This window comes from Pelophylax lessonae (assembly GCF_965119305.1).
Source record: "Pelophylax lessonae genome assembly, chromosome: 9".
NCBI classification, from domain to species: Eukaryota; Metazoa; Chordata; class Amphibia; order Anura; family Ranidae; genus Pelophylax; species Pelophylax lessonae.
This window is the reverse complement of record NC_138776.1, coordinates 245,800,706-245,822,326: the sequence shown is the minus strand read 5'-3', so window position 1 is coordinate 245,822,326 and position 21,621 is coordinate 245,800,706. Positions and strand designations below refer to the sequence as shown.

At 44.0% G+C, this 21,621-nt stretch overlaps 1 protein-coding gene across 1 annotated transcript in view; it reads left to right on the top strand.

The window, feature by feature from the left end:
* The first annotated feature begins 396 nt into the window (after positions 1 to 396).
* The window catches only part of LOC309564350 (uncharacterized protein), a 97,490-nt gene continuing 76,265 nt past the window's right edge, over positions 397 to 21,621 (top strand). Inside the window, exons 1-7 of the mRNA XM_082268976.1 lie at positions 397 to 530; positions 1,255 to 1,446; positions 1,737 to 1,860; positions 5,563 to 5,660; positions 6,356 to 6,452; positions 9,786 to 10,334; positions 13,948 to 14,567. Coding sequence (XP_082125102.1) covers positions 435 to 530; positions 1,255 to 1,446; positions 1,737 to 1,860; positions 5,563 to 5,660; positions 6,356 to 6,452; positions 9,786 to 10,334; positions 13,948 to 14,567 — 1,776 coding nt within the window. The 5' untranslated portion in view covers positions 397 to 434. The remainder of the gene's footprint in view (positions 531 to 1,254; positions 1,447 to 1,736; positions 1,861 to 5,562; positions 5,661 to 6,355; positions 6,453 to 9,785; positions 10,335 to 13,947; positions 14,568 to 21,621) is intronic.

The window sequence follows — 21,621 nt, the reverse complement described above, 5'->3', positions numbered from 1 at the left end:
CCATCCATATTTTGTATGTTTGGTATGTATCTTATATGTGTGTGGTTGTTCTCCATGAACATCAGATTGTTGTAAAGTTATGGAGGAACTGTTTGCATCTTGTCAGGTTTGAATGGCACCTCTGTAGGGACTCTTCTATTGAGATTGTTGATTCGTAAAGGGAAAATTGGTGGATTTGTCACAAAGGTTTCTGGGTGTAAGGAAAGTTATGGTTGGAAAGAAGGTAGCAGCTGTTGGCTATCTAAAAAAAAATGGAAAAAACCCCACTAAATTCACTGACCACCAAAATATTTTTATTTATAGCCCTTCCTTCTATTGCTTTAACTGATGTGAATGTACAATATATATATATATATATAAAGTGCTGCTACATTCCATAATTGTCTCCTCTTCAGTAGGACCTTCTATAAAGACTAGAGTTCATTTCTTCATTCATGGATGATCCACTGAGAACAGAGGAGGAAAGGAAGAAGGTGACCCAGAAGATATTAAACCTCACACTGGAGATCATCTACCTGATAACTGGAGAGGTGAGGAGGATTCTGGGAGGTCACATGACATCGCTCTTATTTCTATTAATAAAACACAGAGCTGACCGGAGAGGTGAGGAGGATTCTGTGAGGTCACATGACATCACTCATCTCTATTAATAAAACACAGACCTGACCGGAGAGGTGAGGAGGATTCTGGGAGGTCACATGACATCACTCTTATCTCTATTAATAAAACACAGACCTGACCGGAGAGGTGAGGAGGATTCTGGGAGGTCACATGACATCGCTCTTATTTCTATTAATAAAACACAGACCTGACCGGAGAGGTGAGGAGGATTCTGGGAGGTCACATGACATCACTCTTATCTCTATTAATAAAACACAGACCTGACCGGAGAGGTGAGGAGGATTCTGGGAGGTCACATGACATCGCTCTTATTTCTATTAATAAAACACAGACCTGGTAGAGAGGTGAGGAGGATTCTGGGAGGTCACATGACATCACTCTTATCTCTATTAATAAAACACAGACCTGACTGGAGAGGTGAGGAGGATTCTGGGAGGTCACATGACATCGCTCTTATCTCTATTAATAAAACACAGACCTGGTAGAGAGGTGAGGAGGATTCTGGGAGGTCACATGACATCACTCTTATCTCTATTAATAAAATACAGAGCTGGGTATAGATATGTACTGTCTTAAGTAGTAGTAAGTAATGATTTGTCCTCTATAGTTCTATACATTGATCTTCATTTTCAGGATTACTCCGTAGTGGTGAAGACATCTGGTGATCATGTGACACCTTTAACCTATTCCTATATATCGGGGGAATGGACTAGGAATGAGAGTCCCATCATGGAGCCTCCACTTTACTCCCTGATACTGGAGGAAAAGAACACCAGTAAAATTCTAGCCGTTATCAACAAGATCACTGAGCTTCTGACAGGAGAGGTGAGTGGTGCTGGGAATTCTGGGACATTATCCAGTAACAGACCAGGGATGTGTCTGGTTGGTGACTGTATCATTGTGTGTGTCAGGTTCCAATACGGTGCCAGGATGTCACTGTCTATTTCTCCATGGAGGAGTGGGAGTATATAGAAGGACACAAGGATCTCTACAAGGACATCCTGATGGAGAAGCGGCCGCCCCTTACATCACCGGGTAAGAGGAGACATTAATTTCTTGTATTGAGGATCCACTTAGATACACACATCCTCCAATATATGGAGATAGTATGTCAGGTTCCTATACGGTGTCAGGATGTCACTGTCTATTTCTCCATGGAGGAGTGGGAGTATATAGAAGGACACAAGGATCTCTACAAGGACATCCTCATGGAGAACCAGCCACCCCTCACATCTCCGGGTAAGAGGAGACATTAATTTCTTGTATTGAGGATCCACCTAGATACACACATCCTCCGATATATGGAGATAGTATGTCAGGTTCCTATACAGTTTCAGGATGTCACGGTCTATTTCTCCATGGAGGAGTGGGAATATATAGAAGGACACAAGGATCTCTACAAGGACGTCCTGATGGAGAACCGGCCATGCCTCACATCTCCGGGTAAGAGGAGACTTTAATTTCTTGTATTAAGGATCCCCCTAGATACACACATCCTCCAAAATATGGAGATAGTATGTCAGGTTCCACTTTCGGTGTCTCCAAGCCAACATCCTGAGAGTTTGGGACGGGAGCCAGCAATCCTTGGACAGGACCATCCATTTATCCCCAAAAGCCAAGCAATCGCTCTGGTGGTGGAGGAAAGAAGAGAACCTCTGGGGGGGCCTTCAGTGGTCCTTCCCAATATCCGTCTGGATAACTACGGACGCCAGTACCTGGGGCTGGGGAGCCCACTGGGGAACGAGGATGGCCCAGGGAGCATGGTCCAGGAGGGAGTCTCTGGAATCGGCCAATTGGAGAGAACTGCGGGCAATCTGGGAAGCCCTAAGAGTTTTTTCCAAAGACCTGAACGGACACCATGTACAAGTCCTATCGGACAACGTGGTGGCGGTCACTTATGTCAACAAACAAGGAGGGACACGGTGTCCGTCCCTGATGCAGCTGACAGCGAACCTTTTTTCCTGGGCAGAAGCAAACCTGAGCTCTATTTTCGCTGTCCACCTAAGGCACAGGTGTCAAACACAAGGCCCGCGGGCCAAATGCAGCCCTCCAGGCCATTTTATGTGGCCCTCGCACCTCTCCTGTAGCTGCAGGAGAGCTCCAATCCTCCTCCAGACCTTATACTTTCTGCTTTCCAGCAATGTCTCCAGCTTCTTCCCAGCAGCACCACAAGCTAAGGGAGGTGCACTGTGATGTAAGGGAGGGTAGGGGACTCAACTTGTGATGGTAGAGAGGCTTTTTACGTCTTATGTAAGGGTAGGGGATGCCCTTGACATCTAGTCTTACAGATACAACCGGCCCTTTTGAGGGCAATCCTAATGCTGATGCGGCCCGTGATTAAATTAGAGTTTGACACCCCTGACCTAAGGGGTGTGGACAACGAGATGGCAGATTTTCTAAGTCGCCATCGGGTATCGGAATCGGAGTGGTCCCTAAACAGGGAAGTCTTCCAGTTGGTGACCCAGAGATGGGGCCTTCCAGACATAGATCTGTTCGCCAGCAGAACAAACAGCAAAGTCCCAAGGTACTTTTCCTTGGAGAAAGGCGGAGGAACCATAGGGCTGGATGCCTTAGCTCAGGAGTGGACGTCTCAGCTGAGTTATGCCTTTCCCCCGTTCAAGGTGATTCCTCTCGTTCTAAAGAAGTTCATCCAGGAGGATACCACCTTAATCCTGGTAGCCCCGTTTTGGCCAAACAGGCCTTGGTTTTCATCCCTGTGGCGTCTAGCAGTAGGTCCCCCCCCTCATGTTGCCAGAGAGGGAAGACCTGCTATCCCAGGGACTGATACAACTGCCAAAGATCCACAGAATGAAGTTGGCAGCCTGGTATCTGAAGAAGGTCTTTTGGAGTCAAAAGGACTTTCAGATAAAGTGATCCGCACAATTCTTTCTAGTAGAAAGGTCACCCAGGCAATTTATTTTAAGTATTGGAAAATTTTTTGTTCTTGGCTAAAAACCGATAACAGGGAGATCGGTATTCCAGCCATCCTTGAATTTCTGCAGGAAGGTGCAGACAAGGGACTGGCCATTAGTACCTTAAAGGTACAAGTAGCGGCATTACCAGTATTTCTGGAAAAATCCCTGGCTTTAGAACCTTTAGTGATGAGGTTCTTCAAGGGATTATCCAGAATGAGGCCAATTCCATTTAAGGTGCTTCCCAAATGGGATTTGTCAATAGTACTACAGGGTTGGATAAAACTTTCACAGGGCATAGACCTGTCGTTAAAGTTTATTACCCTTAAGACAGCCCTTCTGGTAGCAATTTCTTCAGCCAGGCACATTAGTGAGTTACAGGCGCTTTCAGTTAGGGAACCTTTTCTTCAAATTTTTGAAGACAGGTTGGTGGTACGTACAGATCCAGGATTCCTACCTAAAGTGGCTTCCAGGTTCCACAGGGCCCAAGAAATGATGTTACCATCCTTCTGTTCCTCCCCTTCCAATCTAAGGGAAGCAGAGTTTAATCTTCTAGATGTCAGGGCCTGTGTGTTAAGCTATCTAGAGTTGTCTAAGAGCTTTAGGAAATCCAATGCTTTATTTGTAGTGCATTCAGGGAAAAATAAGGGGCAGCAGGCTTCAAAAAATACTATAGCCAGGTGGATTAAACGGGCGATAGTAGAAGCTTATAGAAGTTTAGACAAAGAGTGCTGTTGGCCCATTCCACGATGGCGTTCTCTGCCTCTTGGGCGGAGCGGGCAGGGGCGACACCAGAACAAATTTGCAAAGCAGCCACCTGGTCTAGCTTCTCGACATTCATCAAGCACTACAGACTGGACCTTCTCTCTGTGCAAGATCAAGCGTTTGGAAGGAAGGTCCTCCAGGCGGTAGTCCCACCCTAATCTGGTAAGTTCTCGTTGATCTCTCCTGTGCTGTCCTGGACAAACGACTGGAGAAAAACCAGAGTTAGACTTCTGTTTCTAGGAGTCGTCCAGGACAGCAGGGATTCATTCCCTATAATGCTGTTATAACCATGGACGAGTGTTTTTGTCTTGTTGCAGATGCCATGTCCGGGGAGTTCTCGGATAAAGACTGGGGAAGATGGTGGGTGTCCGCCCCTTTATTCACCTGATCCTTTGTGTTTCCTGTCTCCGGAGGTGGAGCCTATATCTCCTGTGCTGTCCTAGAAACAGAGTTGGGGTCCATGTACACGGGATGTTGTTAAACGTCCCTTTGAATGCTGGAATTTTTAGGACGTTTGAAACGTCCGTTCGGTCGCGTTTGTACCCGCGTTTAGCGGGCGTTTGCGTTTAGAACCGTTCCTAGAGGTCAAAAAAATTATTCCCCTTTAAAATGGAAAAACACGAACGCCAAACGCGGGTCGTTGCGTTTTTGTGTTTGAAACGCCGGGAAACACACGTTCGAACGCAAATAATTGCGTTCTAAAAACAGTCCCTGAACGCAACTGCCCGCAAACGACCTGGTGTACATGGACAGATAAGATAAAATGTAGATGGGTTCAGGGGCTTCTAAAAAAAAGGCCCAACTGCTCCTAAACGGCCATTTCCAGCGTCCCGTGTACATGGAGCCTTACCGGTAAGTCTAATGCCCCGTACACACGTGCAGATTATCTGAAGACTTTTGTCTGCAGACTTACCAAAACCATGTAATATAAGGTCAAACCTAAACACTTTCAATTTGTATACAATCCGGCAGGCCCTTGCACTACATAGAAAAGGTAAGTCTGCAGACAAAAGTCTTCAGATAATCTGCACGTGTGTACGGGGCATAACTCTGGGTTTTTTTTTTTTTAAATTCGTTATACCGGGTGCTGGCTTACATTTTTTTTTTTCTGTTTGCCAGTATCCCATCCTCCTGTAGGCTGCCATACAACCTGACTGTATCTGAATTCCTGTGTCCCTCAATGTACTGCCCTGCAAGAAATGGAATTTATGATAAGTAATAAAGGCCTTTTATTCACACTATGTAAGTTTTTTTTTTTTTACAGATGGATCCAGTAACAAAAATACACCGGAAAGATGTCCCCATCCTCCGTATTCCCAGGATTCCACACCGGAACATCACAAGAGTCCTCAGTATGATGAGGTAGATGGGACTGAGCATCTTCATTAAAAATGAATAAATAACTGCATGCTTAACCCTTTCACTGCCAGGCCCTGCACTCCAATTTTAACCTTAGGTGACCAGATTCACTTTTATAATTTTTCACCTAAAGCTTTCAAAGTCAGTAGCTCACTATTGACCACTCCTGCATTTATTTAAAGGGTCAGTAAACAAGAGAAACATTTTTTTTCCGACCTCCCCACCCTCTATCCTGAATAGATCAATCCTCCCTTCCCCTCCTTGCACCCACTGGCAGGCGGCAGGGAGGGATAGAGGACAGGATGGTACAGGCAAGGAGGGCAGCAGGGAATCCAAGGGCAAAGAGAGCCTGGGATTATTGGAGGGCGCCGAAAGGCAGGAAGAGCAGCGGGCACATGGAAGGGATCCAACTAAGGAAAAAAAGGGGGGGAGGAACACTGACAGGTAGTGCAGCAGAGTGGGGGGGGGGCTGTCAACATTTTTTTTTTAATGAAGGGCTGAGATCAGTGGTTTCTGAGCTATCCATTTACATGACCAAAAGTACTCCTCTGAACTGTTATAAGTTTATAGTCGCTTAAAGGAGTAGCAGATTTAAATATTAGAAGGGAATGCAGAGGATGTAAGGCTTACTGAGCTGGCAGTGAAAGGGTTAAATAATCTAGACACTGTTAAAATGTATTGTATGATGTTTTGTTCAGGATAAAGGCCTGATTGTTATTGAAGTTGAAGAAGATTCATATATGAAGGCTGATGATCCATGTAAGGAGGAGGACATTTCTCCAGAGATCAGCACAGGTGAGGAATAAACAGTAAATCCAGAGAAGAGTCCCAGATTCTCCTTGTTCTGTCACTACAACAATCTCTTCTTCTCCCCCCTTCTCTGTCAGTTGAAAGTTATTTGCTCAGTGAGGGAGCCAGGAGGTGTATGTTCCACAAAAATCTTTTATTAAAGGAATACAGGAAGTCTTTAAGCTAGCATCATATTCTACCTGGTAGAACTCAAGCCGGCCATAGATGGCACAATTTCCTTTCCTGCAACCACGGGTCTATCAACAGTCAGTGTTCATGGGGGGAATCTCTCCCACGGAGGCATTGTGTTCTCTCAGAGGAGGGGTGTAGGGAGCCGTCCCTCCTGGGAGAACACAGTGATTATTGCTAGTAGCTACGGTGTCTATGAGCCTGCCCATACATGGTTCCAATCTCGGCCTGTCCCTGCTAAACTGGCCGAGATTTAAACCTTCTATAGCCAGCTTTGGAGAACATGTGAGCAGAAAACCAGGTACCAAATGTAGGAAAATTTTGTCCAAATCTGAAAGGTCCAAGAAGCACTCACAGATCTTGTTGAGAGCACCTTAACAGGGAAGGACTGAAACGAATCCTTGAGACCATAAGCTTGGATGATGGTCTGCCTTAGCCAAACAAGAGCCAAGTAGTAGAACAATTCTCCTGCGCTCAAGTGAAAAATAGGCCGGAGGGAAGAGGAAAACTTCAGACTTGAGTGGACAAAGTTTGCGGTCTTGCTGCCCCTTCAGGATCAAGGGTATCCGTAAACAACTATGGAACAACAAAAGAAGAAAAAAGGGGCGCACCGACCTAGTGCATTACCACAAAAAATGTATTTTTAGTAGCAACTCTTTTTGGCTCTGAGGAAGGGGGTTTGCCCCTGAAACGCATTAGCCTTGACACAGCAGCCTCATGCGGCACACTGCATACCATTCAACACAGTGCGGTTCCTTGGCTACCTTGGAGACTTTATGTGTATTATGTTGATGTGTGTCCATACACACCTGCTTTGTGAGTATAATGTATACTTTTTAACATTTTTAATACATTTTTAGTGGTAATGCATTAGGTCGGTGCACCCCTTTTTTCTTCTTTTGTTGTTCCTTAGCCAAACAAGAAGCTGGTGCTCCCTTACCAGGTCCATTTGAAATTACAAAAAAGTAAAAGCAGTGGTTGAAATATACGTTCAAGACGATAGGCAGAAGTTTCCTTGGTGATCTGGAGTCAGACAGATGGATGGAGGAAAAATGTCCCGGTACAGGTGAAAGGCAGAAAATACCTTCAGGCAAGAAGGAAGTTCTGGATTTGAACACCACGTGAACACCACGTTGTCCCTGTTGAGAACCAGAAGGTGTTACTTGTAGGATAGGGAAGCCAGTTCAGATGCTTAGCTTACAGAGGTGATGGTTAATAGAAACAGACAGTACCAGATCCAGAACTCACAATGTCAAAGAAACAGAGTGGAACTACATTGGGGATCTCCTAATCAAAAGTCTGATTTATAGAGCGAGAAGCCAGCAGTCCATGAAACTGCATAGAAAGGGCAGTAACTTGACCTTTGATATTGCGGAGAGCCAAAGACTGGTCCAGGCCAGGCTTGTAGGAAGGAGAAGCTCTGAGATTCACACCAAGTTCAGCATTCCTTTCATATTTGATGATGGACCTTGAGAGAGGTAGAAGAGGAAATCTTTGCAACCTTAGGAGATTTAAGCAGCCTAAGACTGGAAATAGCACTGGTAGAAGTAACAGGCTGATACCGTAGCTTCAGGGTGTTGCACACTGCATCAGTAAGAGCTATAGTGGTCTCCTTCTATAATTTAGGAGTAATAATAGCAACTTGCTTGTGCCTTCTGCAATCAGTGAATCGTAGAAAATACTTTCAAAGTTCGATAAGTGCAAAAGAAATAAAATACATGTTGGTCTTGCCAGGAATCCTATCCGCAAATAACTTTCTGTGCTCTATGCATGTGCTGGCAGTTATCAGTTACATATCTTCATAATTGGGAATAGGAGAGAGGAAGGTTTCTGTAGTCCTAGCTTAGGTGACCAGGCATCTTCTTAGCATAGATACAATACTGTAAGCGAATTTCTTTTCTTCAACCTCAGTTTGCAGGAAAGAAAATCACTTGATTTCCCCATCAACACTGTCTAATCCAGGGGTAGGCAACCTTGGCTCTCCAGCTGTTGTAGAACTGCAAGTCCCATAGGGCACTGCAAGACTCTGACAGCCACAGGCATGCCTCCCCAAGGCAGAGGCATGATGGGATTTGTAGTTTCAGTACAGCGGAAGAGCCAAGGTTGCCTACCCCTGGATTTCGCCATCAACACATACAGTGTTGATGGGGGAAACCCTGCTGCTGAGCCACTGTGTTCTCCTGACGGGGGCGGGGGAGCTGTTCCCACCGGGGAAAACATTGATCACTGATAGTGGCTATAATAGCTGCTAGCAATAACACCATGTAAACCCTGATAGACTGGTTGTACCCAAGTTGATCGATCAAGTTAGGTTCGTTCAGCCTGCCCATACGTGGTTCGAATTTCGGCTGGCCCCTGTTAAACCGGCTGAGATTTAAACTAGGGATCGACCGATATCGGTTTTTCGTTGCCGATACCGATTATTTTGGCCATTGCATATCGGTATCGGCCAATATTTTGAACATTTAAAGTTTTGCAAAATAAACACAATTTTCGACACACATCTGTTACTAAACCCTGTGGTGGGTGGCTGGCTGGCACCCTTTGGTGGGTGGGTGGCTGGCTGACACCCTTTGTGGTGGCTGGCTGGTACAGGCCCCGGGCCTGTGGCTGGCTAGCTGGTACATGCAGGGCCTGTGGCTGGCTGGTACAGGCCTGTGGGTGGCTGGCTGACTGGCACCGGGCAGCTGTGGGTGGGGGGGTGTATGTATGTGGCAGCTGTGTTAAACACAAGATGTGCACTGTACACTCACTGTTCCGAGACTCCCCGACTCCAGACGAGGCTGAGGGAGGCGGCCCAAGAAGGCAGAAGCTGTCCCAGTGCGTGGAGGCGCGTGGTGCAACATACGTAATGACGTCACGACCTCCGGGGGCCGATTCCGATATATCGGGAAAAGTGCATATCGGCCCTCGATATATATCAGCCTTGCCGATAATCGGTCGATCCCTAATTCAAAAAGTCTATGGGTGGCTTTCTCGTTGTCACCTTAGCTCGTGAAAATAAAGGGGAATGAGCTTGAAAAAAGAAACTAATGTAGCTACCACATCTGAAGACTGTTACACTGCACTAAATTACATTCTTGTTCTTGTGTTTAAATACATTTTAACTCACATCACTCCTGCTTCCCTTCCACATATTCTTTCCTCCAGACACACAACACAATTGGAGTAATGTGGACAACCAGCCCATCATGTTTCCAAATGATGAAGTAGAAGAAAAAAAGTTCACATGGGAATCTTCAGAAGGAAACCCCTTTACATCAAATCTCCATTTATTATCATACAGCGCAGATCCATCTTCGGATCCCTCCACACAGGATACGAGTTTTGCTGATCTCTCATCTCCCATTACCCCTACAACTGGGGATCAAACCTTCCCCTGCCCTGAATGTGGAAAATGTTATAGCAAAAAAGAAGGGCTTACTGGACACCTGAAAATTCACACTGGAGTAAAGCAATTTTCTTGTCCCCAATGTGGGAAATGTTTTATTTACAAATCGTCCCTTAGCAGACACGAACGGGTCCACACTGGGGAGAAGCCATATTCGTGTTCGGAGTGCGGCAAATCCTTTTCTCAGAAAAATAGTCTTTTTACTCACGAAAGGACGCACACAGGCGCAAAGCCATATTCGTGTCCAGTATGCGGAAAATGCTTCAGGCAGAGTTCAGCTCTTTCCACCCACGAAAGGACGCATACGGGTGAGAAGCCATACTCCTGTTCAGTTTGTGGAAAATGCTTTAGGCAGAGTTCGGCTCTTTATACCCACGAAAAGACTCACACTGCTGATAAACCATTTTCCTGCTCTGAATGCAATAAATGTTTTACTGAGAAGGGAAATCTGATCACCCACATGAGATCTCACACAGGGGAGAGGCCCTTTTCATGTTCTGAGTGTGGCAAATGTTTTTCCAGGAGTTCAGGGCTTATTAAGCACCAGAGGTGCCACACGGGGGAGAAGCCATTTTCATGTTTTGAGTGTGGGAAATGTTTTAATGACCGTTCAGATCTTGCTAAACACAGGAGAATCCACACCGGGGAACGCCCCTATCTATGCTCAGAGTGTGGGAAAGGTTTCGCACTTAAATCCCATTTGCTTCGACATAAGGCGGTACACACTAGTGACCAGCCCTATTCCTGCTCCAAGTGCGGGAAAAGTTTTACCGATAAATCAAATTTGGTTAGACATGAAAGACTCCACCTGGGTGATCGCCCATATTCATGTTCTGAATGTGGGAAAGCATACTCGCACAAAGCCTCTCTTCTGTCCCATGCCAGTTCCCACAGCTAAGAGGTGTGATGTGAAAGACAAGTTGGCATGTGCACACACTGGTCCTTGTTTTTATCATGAATAAAGTGAAAATAAAACTTAAGGCAATATATCATTTTTTTAAAGAGAAAGTATAATGGATTGGAGCAGGGAGATGATTCCTGGAAGCTGTTTGGTGGGTGTCCAGCCCAGTGGATGACTTCAGTACTCCGTCCCACAGCATTAACGTGTTCCATGACAAAACCATTAGGAACAGGAGTTAAGGGTGCCCAGTGACCCACATTTTGAGATAGCTCCAGATAGTTGGCCTGACCAGCCAATTCAGTAGATGAGTCTAGTCCAGCAAGGTCTGGGCACAGTACTCCAAAAGTGAGGCTGAGGAAAACCACTCTCAAACTGCAATAGAAGAGAGGAAACTCCAGCCACATTGTAAGAGTCTTGATAGAAGAAAACAGTGCTAGCAAAAAAAATGTTAGTCTTACTATATCACAACTGTAGATAAAGACTTCCATCATCCTAAGGCAGGGTCTCCAAACTTTCCAAACAAAGGGCCAGTTTACTATCCTTCAGAATTTAAAGCCAGGCAGTGGCCATTGGGAAGTAGAAAGTGTCCTGGCGATGGTTACAATGCCCCATTGGTGGCAGTGGGCGGAATAGTGTCCCATAGTTGGTGTCAGTAGGCAGAAAAGTCTCCCATCATTGGAGTCCATAGACAGAATAGTGTCCCATTGTTTGGTATCAGTGGGCAGAAAAGTGTCCCATCATTGGTGTCCATGAACGGAATAGTGTCTTATCATTGGGTGTCCATGGACAGAACAGTGTCCCATCCTTGGTGTCAGTGGGTGAAATAGTGCCCCAAGGGCCTCATAAAGGCAAGCAAAAGGCCCTAGTTTGGAAACCACAGTCCTAGGGCACTAGCAAAAGACTGAGGCATGTTGGTAGTGAGAGGGAATATCCTGGGCTGAACTACAGTTGTTTTTTTGTGCCAGTGTTTAATGCTATTTTAGGCAGCAGTATAACCTGAAGGTTGTGAAAGTAAGACCCCAAAATATTTAGGCCAGCTATAGCGCTTGCTTGAAATGAACCAGGACTGGACAATAGCTTGTCAGTACCCGAGGTTAGAATAATGGTGGGCTTCAGATAAAGTGCTGGGTGCTATCAAGTAATATAGGGATGAATTAATATACAATAAGTGATAAATAATATTTAAAATAATGAGGTAGATATCACAATAATAAAATAAAATAAACGACAGATGAGCGGTAATAATAATGGCGAGGAAGGTGCTATATATGAGTGAAGAAGCAATCAAATAAAATTAATAATATCCCAGTAAATACATATATTCAATAAATTTCATTAATAAGGCTTCAGGTGCAAATGTGCAGGTAGAAAAAGTCCATAAATAAAAGTTCATAAGCAGGTGCTCTGTGCTCTGTGTTGAATCCTCCAATGATCCAATGCTGGTACTTGTGGTGTCACCGTGGGGGATAATAGGAGAACACACTCACCAGATGTTGTGGGTCTTATATACCATACGGTATTAAGACCTATAATCGCTTTATTGCCACCAGGGCCAGAGAAGACACTGCTGGGCTTTGTAGTACCGCGATACTCTGGATCCCCTGTGCTGGATAGCCTCGATCCTCAGGGTCCGGTCAGGGTATACAGGGTAAAAAAAGGCTCCAGATAGTGTAGTACCATTAAAAAAATATCTTTAATAGAGTAGGTAGGTATACAATGCATAAAAACGAAAAAAACGCCAGCCGAAATGGTGCCCGTGAGTGGAGAGCGGTGAATACCGGCTTGCGTTCCACTCAGGCAACCGTGACGTATGCAGCGTGCGTTCCACCTTACGCGCGTTTCGTCAATGCGTCTAAAGACGTCATAGCACCCAGCACTTTATCTGAAGCCCACCATTATTCTAACCTCAGGTACTGACAAGTTATTGTCCAGTCCTGGTTCATTTCAAGCAAGCGCTATAGCTGGCCTCAATATTTTGGGGTCTTACTTTCACTACATCCCATTTCCTGTAGCAGCTGCACTTTACATATATTTATTTACTTCTATTATTAAAACCCACTTGTTGGAACACCCATAGGCACGAGGGATATACACACATTTCTTTGTAGTATATATTTTTCTCATAACCTGAAGCTTAAAGACTTTTGTTGTCCTGTACTAGGTAAGAAAGAAAGTAATTTTTTCCTCTGGTAAGTTTGGACTGAAAATTTGCATGAGTGTGTGTAATGGCTCAAACCACTTTACTACAAAAGCATAATTCCCTGCACATTTGTTTAAAAATTGACCTACAAAAAATATGAGTTTGGCCAACTTAAAGTGCCCACCTAGCCAAAAAACCTTTTTCTTTGTGCTTGTGTGATCACATTTTATTAATGTACTAGACATTGCCCATTTGTTAAAATTCTTTGTGGTCATACATTTCGGGGGATTAGGTGTCCTAATGAATTCCACTGGAAAGTTGTGTACTCTAAGTCAAGAACTTCACTTATAACTATTCTCTGACAAATTTTGTATTAGAAAACAATTAAAGATTATGTAACCCCTAACAATGAACTTCTCTTGTTTGCTTCCTTTTGGTCTTTACATATACTATTGAAAGCACTTTGTTATATCTGCTTGATAATTGCAAACAAAAATATCTGTTAATTTGGCCAGAAATACTGTGAGCTGCTAAATGACCGCGCTCTACGCCTGAGCTGACTGTTAACAATTTACATTGGCCTCAGCCATCACTGAGGACTACAGAACCCTGCTCCTATATGTTACAGAGAGTAGAAGAGGAGTACGTTTCTGTAGGCCAGTCCTAGGGTGATCATGCAGCTTCCCTCCATAAATGCAGTACTGAGAGTATACGTTGCCACCCTAGAACAGAATCACCAGGTGAAAGTAGAGGGGAAAAACGAATGCAGCCACCACATCCAGGACTGTTAAGCTGCAACATATTACACTTTTGTTCTTGGGTTTAAATACACTTTGACTCACATCGCTCCTACTTCCCTTCCACATATTCTTTCCTCTAGGAGCAGAACACAACAGGAATAAGGACAAACAGCCCACTCTCTTTCCAGATGATGAGGTAGATGACATCACATGGGAGTCTTCAGAAGAAAGCCCTGTTACCCCAAACCTCTATTTAATAGCACAGAACGCAGATCCACCACCTGATCCTTCTACACATGGCATGAGTTTTGTTGATCCGTCACCTCACATCATCCACCACCCAGGGGATGAAACCTTCCCCTGCCCTGAATGTGGAAAATGTTTCAACAGAAGGGGGGGGCTTATCGTACACCTCAGAAGTCACACCGGAGTAAAGCAATTTTCATGTGTCCAGTGTGGGAAAAGTTTTATATACAAATCCTCCCTTAGCAGACACAAGAGGATCCACACGGGAGAGAAACCATATTCTTGTTCGGAGTGCGGCAAATCATTTTCCCAGAGAAACAGCCTTTTTACTCACGAAAGGACGCACACGGGTGCAAAGCCATACTCGTGTTCAATATGCGGAAAATGTTTTACTGATAAATCAAATTTGGCCAGACATGAGAGAGTCCACATCGGTGATCGCCCATATTCGTGTTCTGAATGTGGAAAAGAGTACTCACACAAAGCCTCTCTTCTGTCACACGTCAGTTCCCACATATAACAAGTCCTACACTAGGCCGGGAAAGACAAGTTGGCATGTGCACACACTGGCGCTTTTGTTCAATCATGAATAATGTGGAAATAAAAACTTAAGCAATATTTTTTAAAAGAATGTATAATGGTTTGTAAATAAGGTCAAGACTATAAAACAATTTATGAAACTGCAACTGTGTGCCTCTTGTTATATGCTTCTCTCTACCTTCTGTATGAAAAGCCCTGTTTTCATACCTCAATAGCTTAAGCCGAAACGTACACACACTTAAGCCTTGTACACAAGCGTCGAAATTCGGCCAGGAATTTTCGTCCGACGACCGATCTGCCGATTTTCGACTTGTTAGTATGATGCTTCCGACAACCGACTCTGACTCTTCGGCCGAAAAAATCCTGGTGTGCAGGCTATAGAATTTTTGTCCACCATCAAAACACGTCAGATTTTCGTGCAGTCAGTACAGATTTCGACAGGGAAAAATCTTATGAGCAAGACTAGGCATGCTCAGAGAAGAAAGAACACAAAGAAAGCAAACCAACACATGACATCACTTCTGAAGTAGAATTTTGTCGTGCGGGAAAATTCGTGTGCAGTCTAGGCACATTCCAAACAACAAAACACAACTCTGGACAAAAGACGGACGACCGGTCGGCGGAAATTCGTTGCGTGTGTACTAGGCTTAAGTCAGAGCAGTTCATCTACATGGCTCTGTCTGAAGTTTCAATGAGAAGCATTTTGCTTGAAAGGAGACCACTTTTGTTGTTCTCTCTCCTTATAATCTATAATGAAGGACTCTTCTTCTCTACATGGATGCGGTGGTCATTCTGCACAGGTTCAACACAGCTTCTTTTCTGCTAGTGCTCTCGATTCAGCAAATATCTCCCTCCTTGCTAATTCCATAGCTCTCGCTCAGCATGAAGGTGGGCTGGTGTGTTTTGGACTTGAACCCAGGGTAGGGGCAGGCAGGCTAACCTGGTGATCAGGTACAGGCTGAATGTTAAGTTCAGGCACAGTCTAGTAAAGCTTTCCTAATTAAGACATGTGTGGGTGTTTCGCCCAAAAACTCCCAACTTGCCGAGATCTCCAATGACGTTATTTCTGGTGATTGTACACCAGGAATAATTGGAGATTTCGACCACTTGGGGTTTTAGCACAACACCGGCAGTCTATACACTCTGGTAGATGCTTATAATTGGTGGAGATTGTTAGTCCGCCCGCTAGTTGTCGCTGCCATGTTTTTGGTTACTAGCGGGTGGAGTAACAATTTGCACTAATTATAGCATCTCCTGGAGTGTATAGGCTGCCAGTGTTGTGTGAAAACCCCAAGTGATCTCGGTAAGTTGGAGTTTTCGGCAGAACATGGGCTTCAGCGACCTTAGCTGCAATGTCAAGTAACAACCAGCAGAGGACAAAGGCTAAAGGCTGATTGTTGCACCAATATTCAACTTTTGGGAGTAATTGTCAGTTCTCCAGCTGCATCTCAAAAAATTTGAATATCATCAAAAAGTTAATTTATTTCAGTAATTCAATTCCAAAAATGAAACTCGTATATTATATAGATTCATTACACACAGAATGATGTATTTCAAGCATTTCTTTCTTTTAGCTTTGATGACTATGGCTTACAGATAGTGAAAACCCAAAATTCAGTATCTCAGAAAATTAGAATATTGCGAAATAGTTCAATATTGTAGACTCATGGTGTCACACTCTAATAAACTAACTCAAAACACCTGTAAACCTGAGCTTTAAATGGTCTCTTAGTCTGGTTCAGTAGGTTACACAATTATTGGGGAAGACTTCTTACTTGACAGTTGTCCAGAAAGTCATTTACATCCTCCACCAGGAGGGAAAGTCACAAAGGGTCATTGCTAAAGAAGCTGGCTGTTTACAGAGTGCTGTATCCAAGCATATTAGTAAAAGGAAAAAGTGTAGTAGAAAAAGGTGCACAAACAACAGGAATAACTGCAGCCTTGTGAGGGTTGTGAAGCAAAAGCCATTCAAAAATTTGGGGGAGATTCAACAGGAGTGGACTATGGCTGCTGTCAGTGCTTCAATCAAGAGCCACCACACACAGACGTATCCAGGACATGGGCTTCAACTGTCGCATTCCTTGTGTCAAGCCACTCCTGTACCAGAGACAACATCAGAAGCATCTTACCTAGGTTAAGGAGAAAAAGGACTGGACTGTTGCTCAGTGGTCCAAAGTTCTCTTGTAAATTGTGCATTTCATTTGGAAATAAAGGTCCCAGAGTCTGGAGTAAGAGTGGAGAGGCACAGAATCCAAGTTGCATGAGGTCCAGTGTGAAGTTTCCACAGTCAGTGATGATTTGTGGAGCCATGTCATTTGCTGGTGTTGGTCCACTGTGTTTTATCAAGTCCAAAGTCAGCGCAGCCCTCTACCAGGAAATTCTAGAGCACTTCATGCTTTCCTTTGCTGACCATCTTTATGGAGATGCCGATTGCATTTCCCAGCAGGATTTGGCACCTTCCCACACTGCCAAAAGTACCAAAACCTGGTTTAATGATCATGGTATCACTGTGCTTGATTGGCCAGCAAACTCCCCTGACCTAAACCCTATAGAGAATGCGTGGGGTATTGCCAAGAGGAAGATGAGACACCAGATCCAAAAATGCAGATGAGCTGAAGGCCACTATCAAAGCAACCTGGGCTTCCATAACACCTCAGCAGTGCCACAGGCTGGTCGCCTCCATACCACGTCGCATTGGTGCAGCAAAAGGAGCCCCAACCAAGTATTGAGTGCATACTATTACTGTACATGGACATACTTTTCAGTAAGCCAACATTTCTGTATTAAAAATTATTTTTTATTGGTCTATATTCACATTTTCTGAGATACTGAATTTGGGGTTTTCAATAGCTGTAAGCCATAATCATCAAAATTAAAAGAAGAAATGCTTGAAATTTATCACTGTGTGTGTAATGAATCTATATAATATGAGTTTCACTTTTTGAAATTAATTACTGAAATAAATTAACTTTTTTATAAAATTCTAATTTTTGGAGATGAACCTGTACTAGGTAGGTGCACACTGATAATGTGTTGGTGGCCAAAGCATTTTGAAACCTTATTCATCTCAAGGTTGAAACTTTGTTGAAATCAAATGAGGCTTCAATACCAACAAGGGTCAATATAGGGTAGAATGTCCCTAGGTCACTGCCTTGGAATAATGCTCACTGGCAGGGTAATAGAAAATTATTTCAGAAAAAAAAAAATAATAAATAATAACTCTGGGAGTGGGAGTGGTACAAAAAAAATCCTATTTTCTCTTCTGTGTGGTGAAGTTCCTAGTAAAGGAATCTTGTTCATGGGGACCTCCCAAAGCAGTGACCATTGAGGAGGTAAAAGTTTGCGACCAAACCATGCATCAGAGGATGCAGCAACATTGACCTAATAACTTAATGAAGGTGTGGACAGCCAATCAAACAGCAGTCTTACATACCTGAAAAGTCACCCAATGACAAAAAGTTCAGTGTGTACTACTTTCTCTAGTGGATTGGGCCCTAACAGGAAAAGGAGGAGCCTGACCTTTAATAGTTCAGACCTCGGCAATGGTCTGCTGAGGCCGCCAACCACAGCCTTTAAGACCACAAAGAGAGACTCAGTTTTTTTTTTTACGAACCCGAGTAAAAACCCGAGCAGTCTGAACAACATCCAGAGTATGAAACAATCTTTTTGGAATAAGTCGGACATCAGGCAGAATGATTTCCTCTTTAATATGAAAGATAGATACCACCTTCCAAAGCAAAGAGAACTGCAAGTGAAGAACCACCTTATCTCTGTGCAAGAGTGAAAAGGGGGCTTATGGGACAAGGCTGTCAGCTTTGAAACCCAATGGGTAGAGGTAATGGCCACCAAAAAGGTGCTTTTTTGGAAAATAATCAGTAAGGGTATTTCCAAATTTATTCACAAAAAGAGGTCTTGTAGGTCAGAGAGCACTAACCTCAAGTCCCATGGTGATAATGGAAGCCTGATAGGCAAATCCACATGCATGACTGCTTCGATGAAGGTATGAACCAACGTATTCCTAACAAGAAGACATTAAAAGAAAACTGCCAGGTCCAAAACCTCGACCTTAATTCTACTCAAGGCAAGTTTATGCTCAACACCCGTTGAAGAAAGGTCAATATCTGCATCACAGAAAAGGAACAAGGTTTAAGCTGCCTGGATTCACACTAGGAGATATATGCTTTCCATGTACATTAAAAGTGTATTTCTAGATCTTCAGTATGGTTGGAATTATTGATTCAACAGGCCCCTGTGCTTTAGCAATTAGCTTTCAATAGCAAGGCTGTTAAACACAGAAATGATAAAGTAGGATGGAAGATTGAACTCTGAGACAGCAGGGGGCATTCATGACCAAGCGTATGACATTGGCATACCAATCCTGGGCCACAAAGATGACTGATATGCCTTTGACCTCTATGCAACTCTGCAGCCTTGAAAGAAGTTTCAGCATAAGGAAAGCATAGATGAGATTGTATCAGCCCCACGGTGCCACCAAGGCATCAGTCACATCTACCCTCATCTTGACTACAACCTTGGGTATCTTTTTGTTGAGGCCAGACACCAGGAGGGCAAGAGCAGGAGTTCCCAACCTCTGACTTATCTGATTGAAGACATCCAGATGCAAGGACCACTCACCATAGTCTAGACTTTGACGATGTAGGGAGTCTGCCTACTAGTTTTCCACTCCAGTAATGTAGACCACAGAGGACTGGAATGTGAAACTCCACCACTGAAGAATAAGGGAGGCTTTCTTCGCTGCTGCAGGACTCCGTGTTTTGCCCTGATTAACCTACACCACAGTTGTGGCATTGTCTGACTGGATCCTAATGGGATGGGCCTGAAGGAGGTTGGTCCATTGCGAAAGACAAATCCTTATCGCATGTAGTCACGGGATTTTGATAGGTAACTGAGGTTCCTTCTGGGACCACAGGCCGACAGCTGATCCATCACTTTCCAGTGAAGAGACAGTAACGGGGAACAAAGCCACCATACCAGGTAAGACTTGACCGACCAACTGCAGAACCTGAGTGTGGATTTGCACATAAGTGACTGCCTCAAAGGTAGACCTTAAGGCCAAGAACTTGTATACAGGTGCGCAGAGAAGACCAATAGTGAGACATGAACAGTGGCATGTAAAAGCGGAGTCTCACAAAAATCAGTATTTAATTTTTTTGGTAGATTAAATTGCATGTCTCAGACAATGTTTTTGTTTTTTACTGAAATTTTGCTCTTGGTAAACCGCTGCGTTATTGTGTAACATAAAAAAAACAGAGCTACCACCAATTTATTCTCCAGGGTCTTAATTTTTAGTAAATATACACACTCTTTGGGGTTTTTAACGAATCTACAGGCCTAAAATAATTTTAAATGAGTGTACAAAAAAAGGCTTTGCCAGCAAAAGGGTTAAAACCAAACTTTAGTAAAAACAGTAGAATAGGAAAGGATTAAATACTTTGTCAGGATTTTTTGAATTCTATTTTTATGAACCACTAGAGAGATTTCCTGTCACAGGTCACATCAAGACAAGGAAAGCAGATAATGGATGTCAACATGCTATCTACCTGATGCATGATTAACAATCCTTAACCAGGGGCCTTCTACACCTGTTACTCACATCTAATGCCGGTTTCCACATCTCTGTCCCGACTTTTTGACAATTTATGCACAGTGGTGTAGTGGTTTGCACTTTTACCTAGCAGCAAAGGGGTCACTGGTTCGAACCAGTACTACTACCTGCCTGGAGTTTGCATGTTCTCCCTGTGCCTGCGTGGGTTTCCTCCCACACTCCAAAGACATGCTGGTAAGTAAATTGGCCCTAGCCTGTGTATGTATGAATGTGACTTAGGAACCTTAGATTGTTAGCTCCTTCAGGGTAGGGACTGATGTAAATGTACAATGTATATGTAAAGTGCTGCGTAAATTGACAGCGTTATATAAGTACCTGAAATAATGAGTACACCTTCGGCTTTGTAACTCAAATGAGTATCACCTATCCAAGTATAAATGCCACCACTGTGATGGGAATATAGCAAAATGCAATTTAAAAAAACATCTCTTGTCATGTTCCTGAAAAATCAACATTTGCCCGAACACATTACATGACACCATGGTGAATGGATTGTGGGGACTTAATGGAGGCCAAGTGGTGAAACGTCTAACATGATAGAACAGGCCTGACTGAATGTGACCACTACCCATCTGAGGATTTAATTGTCAGTCTGGACTAATGTGTCCCATCAAGGAATGGGGTAGGTTCTCCTTTTAGGGTCCTTTCACACTGTCCACATTTGCGGGAGGACTCCATTTTGCTCAGCGGGGATCGATCTCCGCTGAGCAGGCAGATGGCAGCTCCGTCTCCACTCTGTGTGTGGAGATGGAGCTGTCAGATCCCCGCTCTCCTCTATGGGGGAATCGGATGAGAACGGACCGCTTGTCCGTTCTCATCCGATCAGAGGGAAAATAGGGTTTCCATCCATCCGGATTTCATGGACAGGATCTGATCTCCGCTGCCCCATAGGGATGCATTGAGGATCTGATCTGATCTGATCAGATCGTTCGTGTGAAAGGACCCTTAAGCCCCGTACACACGCAACGATTATCGGCCGACCGATCGTCTGTCTTTTGTCCAGAGTGGTGTTTTGTTGGTTGGAATGTGCCTAGACTGCACACGAATTTTCTCGCCCAACAAAATTCTACTTCAGAAGTGATGTCATGTGTTGGGTTGCTTTCTTTGTGTTTTTTCTTCACTGAGCATGCCCAGACTTGCTCATCAGATTTTTCCCTGTCGAAATCTGTACTGACTGCACGAAAAATCGGCCGCTGTGTTGACGGCCAACAAAAATTTTATAGTCTGCACACCAGATTTTTTTCGGCCGAAAAGTCAGAGTCGGTTGTCGGAAGCATCATACTAACAAGCCGAAAATCGGCAGATCGGACGTTGGCCGAAAATTCCCTGCCGATTTTCGACATGTGTGTACGGGGCTTTAAAGCTTCACCCTGGTAATTACACAAAATGTACCCTTGCAGTA